At 47.0% G+C, this 17,596-nt stretch overlaps 1 protein-coding gene across 1 annotated transcript; it reads left to right on the top strand.

The window, feature by feature from the left end:
• Window positions 1–1,717: 1,717 nt before the first annotated feature.
• On the top strand, window positions 1,718–13,017 carry Hif1an (hypoxia inducible factor 1 subunit alpha inhibitor). Its single transcript, NM_001113749.1, has 8 exons — window positions 1,718–1,905; window positions 2,139–2,389; window positions 4,827–4,975; window positions 7,585–7,730; window positions 8,600–8,706; window positions 9,101–9,164; window positions 9,515–9,625; window positions 12,694–13,017. Exons 1-8 carry the CDS (start codon window positions 1,729–1,731, stop codon window positions 12,736–12,738), a joined length of 1,050 nt encoding a protein of 349 aa, NP_001107221.1. The 5' UTR covers window positions 1,718–1,728; the 3' UTR covers window positions 12,739–13,017.
• The last annotated feature ends 4,579 nt before the right edge of the window (window positions 13,018–17,596 follow it).

Raw genomic sequence — 17,596 nt, forward strand, 5'->3', positions numbered from 1 at the left:
CTCTGCTTTTATCGTGGAAAGTGTTGTGTTAAAGCCTGTTAAAAGACTGTACTCTTGAAAAGCTGGGCAGTGGTGGCTCATGCCTTTAATCCCGGCACTCAGGAGGCAGAAGCAGGCAGTACTCTGTCAGTTCAAGAACAGCCTGGTCTACAGAGCAAGTTCTAGGATAGCCCACCCTACAGGCCTTCCAAAAGTAAATCCATTTAGCTATGGTGTGTAAACCTTTTTGTATGGTGCTAGATTTGTTTTGCTAGGGACTTTTGTATATCTATTCATAAAGGATATTAATCTGCTTTCCCTTCGTTTTCTTGTTTTGATATCTGGGTAATGCTGGCCTCATAGAATGAATTTGGAAGTCTTCCCTCCTCCTCCGTTTCTGAAGGATTGTTAGAAATTCTGTTTTAAGTGTTTGGTAGAATTGATCAATAAATTCATATTGTTTCAGGATTTCTTTATGGGATTAAAAAATTCTTAATGAGAGGCCCTTGTTCCTGTGAAGGTTTGATGCCCCAGTGTAGGGGAATGCCAGGGCGGGGAGGTGGGTGGGTGGGGAAGCACCCTCATGGAGGCAGGGGGTAGGGGAATGGGAAGGGGGAGTTCTGGCGGGGAAACCTGGAAAGGGGATAACATTTGAAATGTAAATAAAGAAAATATCCAATGAAAGAAAAAAGATTTAAGTAAGAAAAAGAGTGACATATGCAGAAAAATCAAATAATACTAAACAAAGAGGATTATTTTCTGGTGTACTGGCTGGTTTCATGTGTCAACTTGACACAAGCTGAAGTTATCACAGAGAAAGGAGCCTCCCTTGAGAAAATGCCTCCATGAGACCCAGCTGTAAGACATTTTCTCAACCAGAGATCAAGGGGGGAGGACCCAGCCCACTGCGGGTGGTGCCATCCCTGGGCTGGTGGTCTTGGGTTCTGTAACAGAGCAAGCTGAGCAAGCCAAGGGAAGAAAGCCAGTAAGTAACATCCCTCCATGACCTCTACATTAGCTCCTGCTTTCTGACCTGCTTGAGTTCTAGTCCTGACTTCCTTTGGTGATGAACAGCAATGTGGAAGTGTAAGCTGAATAAACCCTTTCCTTCCCAACTTGCTCCTTGGTCGTGATGTTTTTGCAGGAATAGAAACCCTGACTAGGACGTCTGAAATTTATTTTACTATTTTTTTTTAAAGGGATGGTGACTTGTTGTGTTATCTAGACTTCTAGACTGGTGGTCTTCCTGCTTCAGCCCCTGGATTAGTTAGAACTATAAGCCCTTGATCTTCTCTAGATTCTGAATGAATTCCGTTTGCCATTTATCATCTCTCTAAACCTGCAGGACAGCTTTACCCAAGATCTATGTGCTAATTGATTTTTCTAGTGATTCCTTAAGTGTATCTAAGCGTTGGCTTCTCTCCCCACCCATGAGAGTAAAGTTTAAAGCTTAATTACACTTGTCTCTGTCTTTGCCTCTGTGGGCTTGAACATAGGAGGCAGCGCTATTTTGTGGGCTTGTTTGTCCCTTTTCTAAGGGACTGAGCGGTTTGGCCAGCATGGAGCCTAAGATGTAGTGCTGCAGGTTACCGTCAGGTGGCGCACCTTCAACCTACATCCCCCTCACCCCTCCAACTACTTAAAGGGCCTGGACCGGTTTCTCTTGCAGTTCATCTCTATGGTGTTCGTTGTGGTTGCTCCGGAAAGGGCGGAGCTCCCACTTCCGGTGGGGCCGTCCCTAGAGTAGAGATGGCGGCGACGGCAGCCGAGGTTGCGGCCTCTGCCTCTGGAGAGGCCCGGGAAGAAGCTGAAGCTCCGGGCCCGGCCTGGGATGAGTCCCAGCTACGAAGTTACAGCTTTCCGACCAGGCCCATCCCACGTTTGAGCCAGAGCGACCCTCGGGCGGAAGAGCTCATCGAAAATGAGGTGGGGGGCGGGGCTGCTGCTGAAGGGGTGGAGGAAGGGACCCAGTTAAGGGGAGAGGTGGGAACTGACCGGATTGTGGACAGAGACTTGTGAGGCGGGAAAGAGAGATGGTAAGTCAGGAGTGCTTGACAGGAGAAACTGTTGTGAATTTGACAAGTGCAAATACCGTCGAAAAGGACGCATTAGCTCCTTGGAATTACTTGGTTGATTTTTTTAAAAATGTTTTTGCTTAGGAGCCCGTGGTGCTGACCGACACAAACCTTGTGTATCCTGCTCTGAAGTGGGACCTCGAATACCTGCAAGAGAATATTGGCAACGGAGATTTCTCTGTGTACAGTGCCAGCACCCATAAGTTCTTATACTATGATGAGAAGAAGATGGCCAATTTCCAGAACTTTAAGCCAAGGTCCAACAGGGAGGAAATTAAATTTCATGAGTTCGTTGAGAAACTACAAGCTATCCAGCAGCGCGGGGGAGAAGAGCGGTAAGTTGCCCAGTCGGTAGAACTAGGGCATCCACTTTCCTGTAATTGTTTAAAGGTGTGGTGGAATTGGGTAAGAAGAGACTGGCATCTCCAGCCTCTAGGTTCCATGAATGAATATTCTACTCCGCTCTTCTGTAAGGGCTATGAGTTCTTGATGGGTCTTTCTAGCTTGGCGGATAAGAATAGCGTTAGCCTTGAACTGTGAATCGAATTTCCTGTCGTAGGATTTGAGAGTGACAGTTGCCTTGCAGGGGCAATCAGATGAAAGAAAGGCTTGACAATGCCTGGGTGGGACATATAGTAAGGCTGAAGGCATACATCCTTCAGAATTAGAAGTCATTGTGTTTCTGATGGAAGGGTCTATTCCAGGGTTCTAAAATTTCAAGCTCAAAGTGAACTTTCTTACTTAAAGTATTTTGACTTCTTGGGGGAAAATGTGTGTTATGTACACAGTGTTTGTTTCTTGTTGTTACTGTTCTGGGTTTTGGGTTTTGGTTTGTTTGGGGGGGGTGGGGCAGGGACTCACTCTGGAGCTCTGACTGACCTGGAACTTGCCACGTAGGCCAGGCTGGCCTCAAACTCACTAAGATCCACCTGTCTCTGCCTTGTGAGTGCTAGATTAAAGGCAAGCATGGGTGTTTGCCTGTGCGTTTTGCACACCATGTGTATTTAGTTATTTGGTGCCTGTAGAGGGCAGAAGGCATTCCATCCTCTGCAAAGGAGTTAGACAGTTGTGGGTCCTGGGAACTGAACACCACTCTCCTAATGGAGCTCTTACCTGATGAGCCTTCTCTGCAACCCATTTGACATTTACAACACAGACACACACACATCACACACACACACACATACACAAACATACCACACACATACACTACACATACACACATACACACACATAACACACACAAACACGTGCTTGCCATTTAAAACACACACACATGAATAAGACGATAATTGCTAGTTGGATTTAGCCCTGAAATTGAAAAGTTTGCAGTCTTGATTCTCAAATACTGCCTTGGATAGTAACAGTTCATGCTGAAAAGTTGAGTAGTCCGTCAGGATTTGGGTTAAGGGATATAAGAGTCCTCTAGCTTTGGGAAGATTAGAGCACATTGCTTGATACACTGTTTTGTTCCAGTGGTCATGAATCATTTGGAAGAGTGATCCTTTCTTCCTCTTTGTTTTTATCTTCATGTCTGAGGACAGCCCACAGGTTGCAGATAGCAGTCAGCCCCACATTATAACATTGTCTCCCAGAGAATTGCTTTCACCGAGTGCTTCATAGTAAATGACTGTCCCACATTTGGTGTCCGTTTCTGGAGTACTCTGTAGTTTCCTATCTTGATTCTCTTTTTGGCTTCTTATCATGAGAATGTAACTAAATGAATAGATTTTAAATGTCTGGGCCAACGAGATGGTTCAGTGGGTAAACATGCTAAGTGCCAGGCCTGACAGCTGAGTTAATCCCCAAGACCACCATGGCGGAAGAAGAGAACCAGCTCTCACAAGTTGTCCCATGACCTCCACATGCATACTGAGAGACATTTTGAGCTTTTATAACTCAGTTCTAATAGGAATATGGTTTAGATTAATGGCTTACCTTTTTTCCCTTTTTTTGGTAAATAATGTTATACCAGACAGGGTGGTATATGTGTGTAATTGTAGCACTCAGGAGGGTGGAAACAGAAGAATCGGGAATTCAGGGCCAGGCTTTCTTACCATGAGAGAGCCTAGGAGGTTCCTTGTAGCTAGTTTTTCCAAGTTACTGAGATTTCTAATTAGTGCTGCTATCACTGTTAGGATTAAGGCAGTGAAGCCCCTTATTTTCCCATGTTTGTCCTGGGTCACATCATCTTGTTGATTCCCTGACACAAATTGTCCCAGTAGTTACAATCTGGAATTTTGCAGTTGGATGTAGGAAAGGGAAAAAAAAACACAATAGTGTGGACTGTTTGCTAAAATCATACTTGAAAGCAACACGAGTCCCTCTGTAACATTTTATTGGTTAAGCCAAGTTCTCCCACAAAGAAGGGCAGCTGTTAGAATCAGCCACAGTGGTCATCCAGGGCCGGAGGAGTTGTGTCGGGTCTTGAGAGTCTGAAAGAAGTCAGATTTATCATAGACTTTGTAGATAGGTTTCCAGGGAATAAATTGTGTGAAATTTCCATGTGCGCTAGCCTTTTTACGAAACCTGAGTTCCTAGGTAGTCTGTACTGTGATTGGTGCACAGGGTTGAGAATCGCATCTTTGAAGAGCTGTTGTGGAGCAGAGCTCAGACAAGGACAAAGAATTTAGCTCTGTGACTGCTGTTCAACTACTGCATGACTACAGCCGTTCTGTTGGAGATGCTAACAGCAGCCTTGAGTTTCCACACAGAGGTGCTACCAGGGACCGGTCACATGTACTGACGGAACTTTTTTCTTGGGGAATGTAGGTTGTATCTGCAGCAAACACTCAATGACACCGTGGGTAGAAAGATTGTCATGGACTTCTTGGGTTTTAACTGGAACTGGATTAATAAACAACAGGGGAAACGTGGCTGGGGGCAGCTGACCTCTAACCTGTTGCTCATCGGCATGGAAGGTAAGAAATGCTTCCAGAACCATGGCTTTGCATCATGCAAATGGGTTTTTTTTTTTAAAAAAGACGTGCCATTACACCCAGACAATTTTTTTTTTGAGATTTATTTATTTAGTGTAATTGAGTACACTGTAGCTGTCTTCAGACACACCAGAAGAGGGCATCGGATCTCCTTACAGATGGTTGTGAGCCACCATGTGGTTGCTGGGAATTGAACTCAGGACCTCTGGGAAAGTAGCCAGTGCTCTTTACCTCTGAGCCATCTCTCCAGCCCACAAATCTGATTTCTAATTCTGTCTCCACTACTTATTAGCCCCTTGCCTATGAACCAGTGTCCTCATCTGCAAAAGGAACAAGATAGAATTTTATAAGTAGCTCTCAAAATTGTGTGAGCTAATGTGTATTTTAAGTCATTTAGACAGTGCCGTGCAGTCTTGAGGCTGTTCTTGTCCTTTCTCAGCTGCTCTGTGATTCATTGGATGCTGAGCTAGGGAGCCCCGGGGACTGCTGCTGTGTTTCATTCATTGCAGGATGTTGAGGGGTTTACCCTGTGCAAATGGAAACAGTTCTAAAAGACAGCCTCTCACTGTGTAGTTCTGGCTAGCCTGAAACTCAGTATGCAGACCAGGGTGGCCTTGACTTCACTGAGATCCACCTGAGTGCTGGGAGAAAAGAAAGGCGTGTACCACCATGCCTAGCAGAAACTATTTTTCTAGTACGGTGAAACCTTACCTCTTGAATACATGTTTATGGAGATCAAAATTGAAAGGATATAAATAGGTATTAGCCATCAGTTTTCTCCCCTTACTCCCAGCGTCTCAATTCTTCTCTCTAGAGACGCTTCAGGGCAAACTTGTTTGTGCTTCTTGCTGGGAATTTCTTTATATACACAGTAAATATGTAAATATTCTGGTTTTTTAGTGGTTTTTAAATTTTTAATCTTATGTATATCATGAACGGTTTGTGTGCATGTATGTGTGTGTATGCACTTTCTGTGTACCTGGTGCAGGTGGATATAAGAAGGGGGCAATGGATCCCCTTGAACTGGAGCTAGGGTGGTTATAAGCCATTATATGAATACTAGGAATTAAACCCTGGTCTTTTGCAAAAGTAACAAGTGCTCTAAACTGCTGAGCCCCCTCTCTAGCCCTTTGTTTTTTGTTTTGAGTAGAAAGAAATGTTTAAGTGCTGCTCAGGAGAAGGAACACTGTTTACAGGGCAGGGCTGTTATCTTTTGGTGTCCAGCACAGCCCAGCGCTAGACCATCAACAGCTGTGTACTGATTGCTGCGTAAACTTGGTGAACAAAGAAACAGAATGATGTCATTGACCTGACGGAGCCCCTTAGTCTCTTCTCCTTTGCTGGTATTTCCTCTGATTAAAGAGGTTTTGCACAGTGCAGTTTATAAATTGACACTCACCTGCCCCTTTAAAACCAACTTCAGCTTTTTAGAAAAAAAAACAGTCCTGCTTTGCCTGACTCTGGGCTAATCCCTAGCTTTCCTTTGCCGTGGCCGGGTGCTGGGAAGGCGGTACCTTTGGGAGAGGTGTGAGGGCACTTGAGGATGCACTTGGGACTGTCCACAGTAGGAAGGCGGCAGTTTGGCACACTAGGTGTGTAGTTTGTGACAGGCTCTCAATATATATTCCTGGCTGTCTATAAACATACTGTGTAGCTTGTGGTAGCCTCACAGGCATACAGTGCTTCTGCCCAGTCTCCCTAGTGCTAGGACTACAGCTGTGTACACCAAGTTCTCCAGGCTCAGATTGTACAGAAGGTAGAGCTGTGACCTTAGTTATACAGGAGTAGATGGAGTGTGCATTAGGGCAGAACTAATTCAAGGTAGCAATGTGTGTGAGTGTGTGTGTGTGTGTGTGTGTGTGTGTACACATTTTTAAACTTGTGATACTGGGGATTGTCATAGGTCCTTGTGCATGCTGGCAACTGCTGTACCATTTAGTTGTCCCAGCTGTTTTAAAAACATTTTCATGTTAAATCAGGGTCTCGATAAGTTGTCCGTGCTGGCCTTGAAATTATGACCCTCTTGCTTCAGGCTCTTAAGTAGCTGGAGTCACAGCTCCGCATTATAAGGCCTGGCCAAGGTGATATTCTAAACAATGTCTCTTAAATTCTGCAGCCCTCTCCAGTATTTTAATAATCTTTCTCTCCTTGAGAATCAGCAGCCCAGTGTAGCTCTGAGCGACGCTATATCCCACAGGTGTGCTGAGGTGAGAACAGCAGTTGCAAGTCTGGCTCCAGAAGAACTCCTCAGAGGAGAGCGTGCGCCATCAGTACCAGTCCTGTCAGTCGTCTCTCATTGTTTTGCTGCCCTTAGATTCTTGCCATAGTCAGGAAGAGTGTGAGCTTGTTGCCTGTCAGACTTACTTCATGAGCTCCTGCTGCCTACAAGGCATCAGCCGCCATTGAGCATAATTCCCTAGCTGATGACAGCCTTTGCCCAGTGATGGTTGTCTGAGTTCATTGCTCATGTTGACTACAAGCTAACACTTAACACGAGGACAGCTAGCAGCACAAGGCTGGATCTGCACTTCACCTGGGCAGTGGGAGCCACTACCTCAGCTAGGAAAATGTCTTTTTTGTTTTTTTTGCAGGGAATGTGACACCTGCTCACTATGATGAGCAACAGAACTTTTTTGCCCAGATAAAAGGCCATAAGAGATGCATCTTATTTCCTCCGGATCAGTTCGAGTGCCTCTACCCATACCCTGTCCATCACCCCTGTGACAGGCAGAGCCAGGTGAGCTTATGTGGTCTGAAGAGGGTGCAGAACTCCGGGTTCTAGGAATGCCTTTGAGATCAGAGGCTGGAATATCTTGACCCTTCCTTTTTTTGGAGGTGTGTCAGGTCTGCTTTACCTCTGGTCTTGTCCTACAAACAAGCCCAGAGAAGAAGTTCAAAGTGTAGCCTACATGTTCCAGGCTCCTGTGGTGATCCCAGATATTTGTAAGTATAAACAGAGCTAATTGTTGGGGGACAAACCCCATCATTAATGTTGGAAGACTTAAGTTCCTTAGTTTGGTTTTGGTTTGTTTTTTGCCTCAGTTTCATCAATTACGAATGCCCACCAACTTTTAACAACTGTTCTCTTTTATTGTGTAAGCTTCTTTTTGATGGGGAGATAGGTAAATAAAATATTTTCTGTGTATAAGTGTTTTGCCTGCATCTATGTATTAGTACCATATATATGCCTGGTGCCTGTGGAGGTCAAAAAAGAATGTTGGATCCCCTGGAACTAGAGTTACAGAGGGTTGCAAGCCACCATGTAGGTGTGGGTCCTCCTGGACAGCAAGTACCCTTAACCACTGAGCCATCTCTCCAGCTCATGACATCCTCTTGAGGGGAAGATGCCTTGCTAATCCATCTGGTGAGAATTTGTTTGGGAGAAAAGGTTTGGGTGATGGCTTTTAAGGAGTTGTTCAGAGCTCAGGAGCACTGAGTCTAGAATTCTTCATAGTGGAGCATATGAGCATGGCCTCCCTTAAGTTGTTCTCTGAGGGTCAGTTAATATCCATTGTAGCCTCTGCGTACAGACTCTGAAATTGTCTTTTGTTTAAAGTCCATAGCAATCACTGGATTGACTTTTTTTTTTTCTTTCTTGACCCTTAGGTGGACTTTGACAATCCTGACTATGAGCGCTTCCCCAACTTCCGAAATGTGGTTGGCTATGAAACAGTGGTTGGCCCTGGTGACGTTCTTTACATCCCAATGTACTGGTGAGGAGACTAGGGGTGGGGCCTCTTGAAATCCTTCATTCCCTGTTTCCAGAGAGCTTGATCTGAGTCCCTTCTCAGTTGTGGCAGGATTATCTATCTGCAGGAAGATTGGCATGTCCAGACTGAGCACACTGAGCATAGAGGACAGCTGTCTCTTAAGGAAGACAATTCCCCACATCCCAAGAGATCTGTAGTCCCTTTACCATCCATCCATTATTTATTTGGAGACTGAACGCAGCAGCCCCCAGCCCACTGTGTACCTCACAGTATGAGCATAAAGCACTTGCCTTCACTCTTTTCCTTTAACTGGTCTACATGAGGTTTTCATCTTTGTCTCTGGAAAGTAAACCGGAGTTCCCCCCCCCCCCTTTTTTTTTCTTTTTCTTTTTAATAGGTGGCATCACATAGAGTCGTTACTAAATGGGGGAATTACCATCACTGTGAACTTCTGGTATAAGGTGAATATTAGTGGGGTTTTGTTGTTGTTATTGAGATATATATATATATATATATATATATATATATATATATATATATACAGAGAGAGAGAGAGACATAAATTGTGTGTATGTGTGCGTGCATGCGTGTATGCGTGTCCCCATATGGAACTGGGGCTGGGGTGAAGGAGCCCTAGGAGTGTAAGTGGTTTGGGCTGGGCTGGGATTGTTGATTGTCCCCGGAAGTGATTTGTAGGGAGATGGAGAAGAGTAAAATCGAACTGTTCTTGTTTTTGTGGGTAGGCTGGGACTAGAAAGGTGATGCTGCAGGTTGGTTAAAGGTAGTTCCTGGGCTCTCACTTCCTTTGTAGGGGGCTCCCACCCCTAAGAGAATTGAATATCCTCTCAAAGCTCATCAGAAAGTAGCCATCATGAGAAACATTGAGAAGATGCTTGGAGAGGCCTTGGGGAACCCACAAGAGGTAAGGTCTGATGATACCCTCTTTAGCTCCTCTGTCTCAGTAGCTGCTGTCTTCTCCATAGAGCTGATCTGTCTATTTAGGAACTGAGAGTGGGGCTTGGCTGGTGGATCCACTATAATAGACTGATCTGTCTATTTAGGAACTGAGAGTGGGGCTTGGCTGGTGGATCCACTATAATAGACTGATCTGTCTATTTAGGAACTGAGAGTGGGGCTTGGCTGGCGGATCCACTATAATAGACTGATCTGTCTATTTAGGAACTGAGAGTGGGGCTTGGCTGGTGGATCCACTATAATAGAGCTGATCTGTCTATTTAGGAACTGAGAGTGGGGCTTGGCTGGCGGATCCACTATAATAGACTGATCTGTCTATTTAGGAACTGAGAGTGGGGCTTGGCTGGTGGATCCACTATAATAGACTGATCTGTCTATTTAGGAACTGAGAGTGGGGCTTGGCTGGCGGATCCACTATAATAGACTGATCTGTCTATTTAGGAACTGAGAGTGGGGCTTGGCTGGTGGATCCACTATAATAGAGCTGATCTGTCTATTTAGGAACTGAGAGTGGGGCTTGGCTGGCGGATCCACTATAATAGACTGATCTGTCTATTTAGGAACTGAGAGTGGGGCTTGGCTGGTGGATCCACTATAATAGACTGATCTGTCTATTTAGGAACTGAGAGTGGGGCTTGGCTGGTGGATCCACTATAATAGACTGATCTGTCTATTTAGGAACTGAGAGTGGGGCTTGGCTGGTGGATCCACTATAATAGACTGATCTGTCTATTTAGGAACTGAGAGTGGGGCTTGGCTGGCGGATCCACTATAATAGACTGATCTGTCTATTTAGGAACTGAGAGTGGGGCTTGGCTGGCGGATCCACTATAATAGACTGATCTGTCTATTTAGGAACTGAGAGTGGGGCTTGGCTGGCGGATCCACTATAATAGACTGATCTGTCTATTTAGGAACTGAGAGTGGGGCTTGGCTGGCGGATCCACTATAATAGACTGATCTGTCTATTTAGGAACTGAGAGTGGGGCTTGGCTGGCGGATCCACTATAATAGACTGATCTGTCTATTTAGGAACTGAGAGTGGGGCTTGGCTGGTGGATCCACTATAATAGACTGATCTGTCTATTTAGGAACTGAGAGTGGGGCTTGGCTGGTGGATCCACTATAATAGACTGATCTGTCTATTTAGGAACTGAGAGTGGGGCTTGGCTGGCGGATCCACTATAATAGACTGATCTGTCTATTTAGGAACTGAGAGTGGGGCTTGGCTGGCGGATCCACTATAATAGACTGATCTGTCTATTTAGGAACTGAGAGTGGGGCTTGGCTGGTGGATCCACTATAATAGACTGATCTGTCTATTTAGGAACTGAGAGTGGGGCTTGGCTGGCGGATCCACTATAATAGACTGATCTGTCTATTTAGGAACTGAGAGTGGGGCTTGGCTGGCGGATCCACTATAATAGACTGATCTGTCTATTTAGGAACTGAGAGTGGGGCTTGGCTGGCGGATCCACTATAATAGACTGATCTGTCTATTTAGGAACTGAGAGTGGGGCTTGGCTGGTGGATCCACTATAATAGACTGATCTGTCTATTTAGGAACTGAGAGTGGGGCTTGGCTGGTGGATCCACTATAATAGACTGATCTGTCTATTTAGGAACTGAGAGTGGGGCTTGGCTGGTGGATCCACTATAATAGACTGATCTGTCTATTTAGGAACTGAGAGTGGGGCTTGGCTGGCGGATCCACTATAATAGACTGATCTGTCTATTTAGGAACTGAGAGTGGGGCTTGGCTGGTGGATCCACTATAATAGACTGATCTGTCTATTTAGGAACTGAGAGTGGGGCTTGGCTGGCGGATCCACTATAATAGACTGATCTGTCTATTTAGGAACTGAGAGTGGGGCTTGGCTGGCGGATCCACTATAATAGACTGATCTGTCTATTTAGGAACTGAGAGTGGGGCTTGGCTGGCGGATCCACTATAATAGACTGATCTGTCTATTTAGGAACTGAGAGTGGGGCTTGGCTGGCGGATCCACTATAATAGACTGATCTGTCTATTTAGGAACTGAGAGTGGGGCTTGGCTGGCGGATCCACTATAATAGACTGATGTGTCTATTTAGGAACTGAGAGTGGGGCTTGGCTGGCGGATCCACTATAATAGACTGATGTGTCTATTTAGGAACTGAGAGTGGGGCTTGGCTGGCGGATCCACTATAATAGACTGATGTGTCTATTTAGGAACTGAGAGTGGGGCTTGGCTGGCGGATCCACTATAATAGACTGATCTGTCTATTTAGGAACTGAGAGTGGGGCTTGGCTGGTGGATCCACTATAATAGACTGATCTGTCTATTTAGGAACTGAGAGTGGGGCTTGGCTGGCGGATCCACTATAATCTGTTCCATGCTAGTAGTAATGTCTGCCTTGGGGCGTATTTGCCATCTGGGGACCCTGAGTGACTTCTTGTGGAAAGTGTGTAATAAGGCGTCTCCTTGTGCTCTCCCAGCTGGGCCAAGGCTGCTCTTAGGTAGTTTTGAGTCCTGCTTCTTACCCAGGTACATTACTGGTCCACTGGGTGAAGGGAGGAGGTGTGTCTTTTCCTGGCCTTACCTCCTTCCTATGGTTAGCCTCAGCATCAGAGGTGCCGTGGGGTTGAGAGCACCAGTCAGTACTCACGGCAGGTGCTCTTGTTGAGGGTGGAGGGAGAAGCATTTAAAGTTCTTTAGGCACTGGAGAAACCTACAGACACACTTTCAGGGGTTCGTTTGGGGGTTATTGGTGCCTCAGACCATTTTCTGTCTGATGGGAGTTGCTTGTAGATACACATATTATAAAAGGGAAGGAAAAATAAACTGAGCCTCCAAAGGGTCTTTGCCCTAGAATACTAAGTTGACATTCAGGAAAGTTGATTAGAAAACTTAACTAGATGTGAAGATCACTTGTCCCCGCCCTTAGCTGATTATCGCCTGTCTCCAGGCACACACAGTCTTACGCCTATCAGGAGATAGGCGGTTCTGACTGTCTTCTCTTATCTCTTTACAGGTGGGGCCTTTGTTGAACACCATGATTAAAGGCCGCTACAACTAACCTACCAGAGGTCAAGGCCTCCCGCCAGGTGACTGCTATCCTGTCCACATGCTTCTGCGATGAGGACGGGACACTCCAAGCACTAGTATTGCACGCTGCACTTAATGGACTGGACTCTTGCCATGGCCCTGGAGGCAGGTGTCTGAGGCGAGGCAGGGTAGTTGACTCCACTTCGATTTGGAAAGGTTTCTCACCCTTGCCTCTTGAGCCCCGGACCTTCCCTCATTGCCCCCTGAAGTCCTGCAATTAGTGTGTGGAGTCCCAGCTTTCTGGTTGTAATCATGTCTGTGTTAGTCTGTTAACCTCAGGGTGTGTGTGTGTGTGTACATGTGTGCATATGCATGTGTGTATACACACACATGCATGTATCTGTTCCTTGTTCCCTCTTCCTGGGTCAGGATGTCAATTCGGGCCCTCAGCTCCTGTCTCCTGGAGCCTCAGGGCCTCGGCCTGGGAGGGGAGATGCTCCTGTGTCCCACAACATCTGGGCTGGGGTGCCAGGAGGAATCTGCACATCAGTCTGCCTTCTGCCAGTTTTTGCAGCACAGTCAGACTACAAACCAGGTGGCAATAGCTGCTGGGACCCATTGGGGACACTGAGAAGGGGGCTTATCTTTGGGAGCCTTCTAGTGGAAGAGGATTAGATAGGATTCCGGTTGAGAACAACACGCTCAAGCCATACATAGAAGGAAACTTGGGGACCTAAAAGCAGAGGATTGTGGCATATGTCCAAACACAGGCAGATGCAGCTGGTCTCTTTCAGTACCAGCTCTTGTCCTGTACTGCATTGTACTAGCTCTGACTTCTCTGGGCTCCAGGGGTATGAACCTCTGCATGTGTGTGTACACATCTGCACACTTATATGTATGTGTGTTCACACTTGCCATCCTTCTTGCTTACTAAGGTTCTCTCCTGCTTACATTGTCCAGTGTGACAGTGTGGTGTGAACCCCAGATACTGCCCGACTTAGCCTTTAGCTTTTAAACTCGGATTTTAGCCATCCTGTCCTGGTCAGATCTTACTGCAGTCTACCTAAAGCTGACTGGCTCAAGCCTCCAGGTCCCTGTCTTTCCCTGTCCAGGTCACATCCCCTGCTCCTGCTGAGCTTCCTGGCTGAGTAGATGAAATGGGGTCAGACTTAGGCAGCTAACTCAGTACCTTTCATCCACCTCAGGGCAAGGGGAAATGTCCTCTTGCCTCTTAGAGCCAGTGCCTCTGCCAGACCCAACAAAGTGTCGCATGTCAGCTGGAGCAGAACTGGTAGAGCTTGGAGATAGGATTTACTTTCCTGTTGGTAGCTATTTATGGGAACCCTCCTCGGGGCTGCAGCTTATCGCTGGGCAGCTCAACGTTACACAACACAGAGCCACCATTCACATCTGTTAAGAGGGAATGGGGCCCTGCAGCTTGGCAGAGTGGTGGCCCTGTATCCACTTACCTCAAGTCCCTTCTCCAACATCCTTTTCTCTAAAAATCTGAGTTACAAGTCTGATTTTATTCTTTTCTTTGTCACCTTTTAATCCCCTTCCCTGTAGATTTGACCTCTGGTGTCCAAGCTGTGGGTCTTAGCCCCGAAACTCAGCTTGCAGTGCCCCATGGACATGTGTATGCTTGTGCACCCCTGTGTGCATTTAGGGGAGGGATCTTTAGTACCCCATTCTGGGCGCTCTGATGCAGTGTGGGTGTGCAGACCTGGTGCCTTCTTGAGTAGAGCTCTAAATACAGCCAGTGCTGAGCACTGCACTGTGACTACAGTAAACTCATGCCTCCATCTCTGGGGAAAGAGCAAGGCAGAGCGGTATCAGTTTAGCCACCATGGCAAATTTTCATTCTCAGCAGATCCATGTTCCTGGCTCTGCCCCCAGAGGTGTCAGGGATGTGTAGAAGGGAATGGGGATCTGCTTGGTTGATCCTTCAGTGTACTCTGCCTCTCAGAGGTCTGACCTAGGGTGGCTGGGGGCAAGGAGAGAAAAGGTGAGCTTTGGGACCATCACAGGATTGGCCCTGATTCTGGTATGATGTAATAACTGTTCCTGATCTCTAGTCACCAGATGTGTACCTATTGCTTTTAGCTTTGTCCTTCACAATGCTACACAGTAGCTTACTTCACAGATGAAGAAACCTCTCAGAGTAGATGAAGAGTGGTAGTCTACATCAAACCTAGTGCTGTTGGCTATAAACCCACCCCTCCCCTGCTCCTCCATTTCTTCCAAATGCTGTTAGTTCTCTACCTCACAGCAAGCCTTGTTCCCCAGGCAGTGTGCAGGCAGGCTCAGGCAAGAGAGTGTGGAAGGGTGAGAGGCTTGGGGGTTCCAGCTAGAGACCTGGAAAAGCTGCGTGGAAAGCATCTTCACAGTCGAAGGGTTCTAGGGAAACCAGAGTAAGCACTGACTCTACTGGGGAAAGGGTGCTCTGTGCTCTTGAGTGTCGGTCCCATAGCTCTCCTCAGTGCCTCTGCATGCCAAGAGGTAGCTCTAGGTCACTTGATTCATGTTCCGCTGGGCCACTTCCTCCTGGGGATGTCTTGCAGGATCTCACCTAGGTTAGGGCTATTGAGGCTCCATTTCTACTTGCAACAGCGAAAGCGTCACTACAGTGTCTGCCCATTCTAGCCAGCAGCATGGGAGTCAGACGTGCCAAGGAAGGTGGAGATTTGGGCTTGTCCAGGGGTCAGCCATGTTGCAAGCCCTCATGTTTATAGCAGCAGTACAGTGAAAACTACTGTTTTGTGAAGTCAAATATTTGCTGGGGGGTTGGAGTTATGGGGTGGAGGAGGGGCTGTTCTGGGCATCAGTTGAGCAGATGCCCAGGATGCCTGGGGGAGACCAGCTTCCCCTACAAATCAGAGCTCTAAATTACAAGGTTTTTACCAACGCGAACAGTTGGGGGAAGTCGTCTGCTCTCATTTGCGTAATGGTTTCTGTCACTGGTGATTAGACACAGGATGAAGGAAAAGAAATTTGACAATTAGGAATGAGCCATCATTAATCTGAATCTGTTAGGAGACAGAGAAGGGAAGGATCCTTACTAGTGGGCCAGCCCAGTATGGGGAGACACTCCCTATCTCTGACCCCAGAATCTTCTGGGCCAAGTACCCTTTTGGGGTTCCCACAAGTGTGGGTAGAGTTTGCATGCCTTCATAGACTAGGAGTCCAGTCCCAGCTTGAGATGGATTTGCAAACAGACATCTTTCTGCATGAGCCAGTGAAGTTATTGTAGATAAGTAAGTGGTGGGCACAAGCCCTGGGACAGTAGCAGTAGGCTAGTTGTGATGTGTGCTTAGTTACAGGAAGTGTTTCTGTAGTAGTCGACACTGTTGCGCTCCACCTGTGGCAAGGTTCTGTCACTTCCCAGCACTTGACCTTGTGCGAGAAACCTGATCTTTATCAAACCCCAGACACTAGTGGAAGTTGGAAAGGAAACCATATGAAGAGTAGCAGAGCCTAGGTGTGTGTAAGGAGGGGCTGTGAGGAAGAGCAGTGCACACAGGCTGTCAGGAGGAGACTCATCCTCAAGCCTCAGCATTGACTTACTCTGGATCAGTGGGCCATTGCTGTGGGGAGCATTGAGGTTCCTGGCTCAGTGAGTGACCCAGTGATGTGTGGAGAATCCAACTTAGATCTTCCAGTGTTTGAGACTTACCTCACCACTCACCCCGTCCCTTCAAAAGCCTACGAGTATTAATCTGTACCAAGTAGTAGTCCTTACCATTAGTGTGTTCCTTAGACCCCAGGCCCCTCAAGGCTTGGGGGAGGGGCTCCTCTGTCTCCTTTCCTGATGTGAACTTGTCAAGGATGGTGCTATCTCAGTCCTTGGTAAGTCCCTACCTCTGTTGTCGTTCATCCACCAGACTTGGTGCAGAATTTAGCAAGGGCTACCAGCAGGGACCCTCTGCCAGTTTTACCTAGATGGGCAGGTTGGGGATGGTAGAAGTAGTCAGGGTTCTGGAGGCCCAGGCCTTTCCAGTTCCTCTTCCTCTTGGTGTCCTCTTAACCCATCTCTTAAGTGGATCCTTGAGCTTTCTCCTACCCAGGCTCTCAGTGGCTTCTTTACCAAGGCTCTTCTCCTCAAAGAAGCTCTCTGGTTCCAAGTGCTGGACAGCTTGGCTGGAGGATCCCTCTCCACTGGGCTTCTCCCTGTCCCTGCTTCACCTCTGACCTCAGGTAGCTCTGTTGCCCTGTGTCCTCCTCTGCCCTCACCATCCATTGTCTTTCCGTGCTGGTTCACTGTCTCCCTCTGGCGGCTCCTCCTTCAGCCAGCTCTGTTTAGTTAGAGACACATAGGGAGCCCAGTTGAGCAGAAACTTTTGGGATGTTTCCGGAGGAACAGGCTCAGAAACTGGTGTCCTCGAGGTCCATGGGCCTGAGATTACTGATGCCTTGGAGACAACTGGGGAGGGACCTGGAGAGTGAAGGACTTAGTGAGGAGACAGAGAGGCCAGGCTTGGGAGACTAGGGTGGCAGGAGCCAGCTCTGTGTTTCCATCTGAGTGTGTCCTCGTGCCTTAGGGTCCAGCAGTTCAGGGATGAGGGATGTTTTCTGAATGTCTCCTAATTTCTCTCAGGTCTTTGGCTCAGTGTCACCAAATTTGACAGACCCCTACATTCCTGAGCTTTCTAGAAGGGAAGCAGCATGTTGAGTAGTCTGGTGTCAAGAGTGGAGGCCTCCGGTGAGAAAGGGTGGATGGTAGAGGCCAAGGAGAGGCCCCAGGGGTCAGCTTGTCCCCATGACTCCATTCCTCCAAGAGAATAAGTTCTATAGTTGATTCAAGAAGTTATTCTAAAACTGCCCACCCTCCTCACCTAAAATCTGTTCTCATTTTGGGAAGGAATATGTGTCCTTAATTTTCAAGGGAAAAG

Source organism: Rattus norvegicus, chromosome 1 (genome assembly GCF_021556685.1).
Source record: "Rattus norvegicus strain SHRSP/BbbUtx chromosome 1, alternate assembly SHRSP_T2T, whole genome shotgun sequence".
Taxonomy (NCBI): Eukaryota; Metazoa; Chordata; class Mammalia; order Rodentia; family Muridae; genus Rattus; species Rattus norvegicus.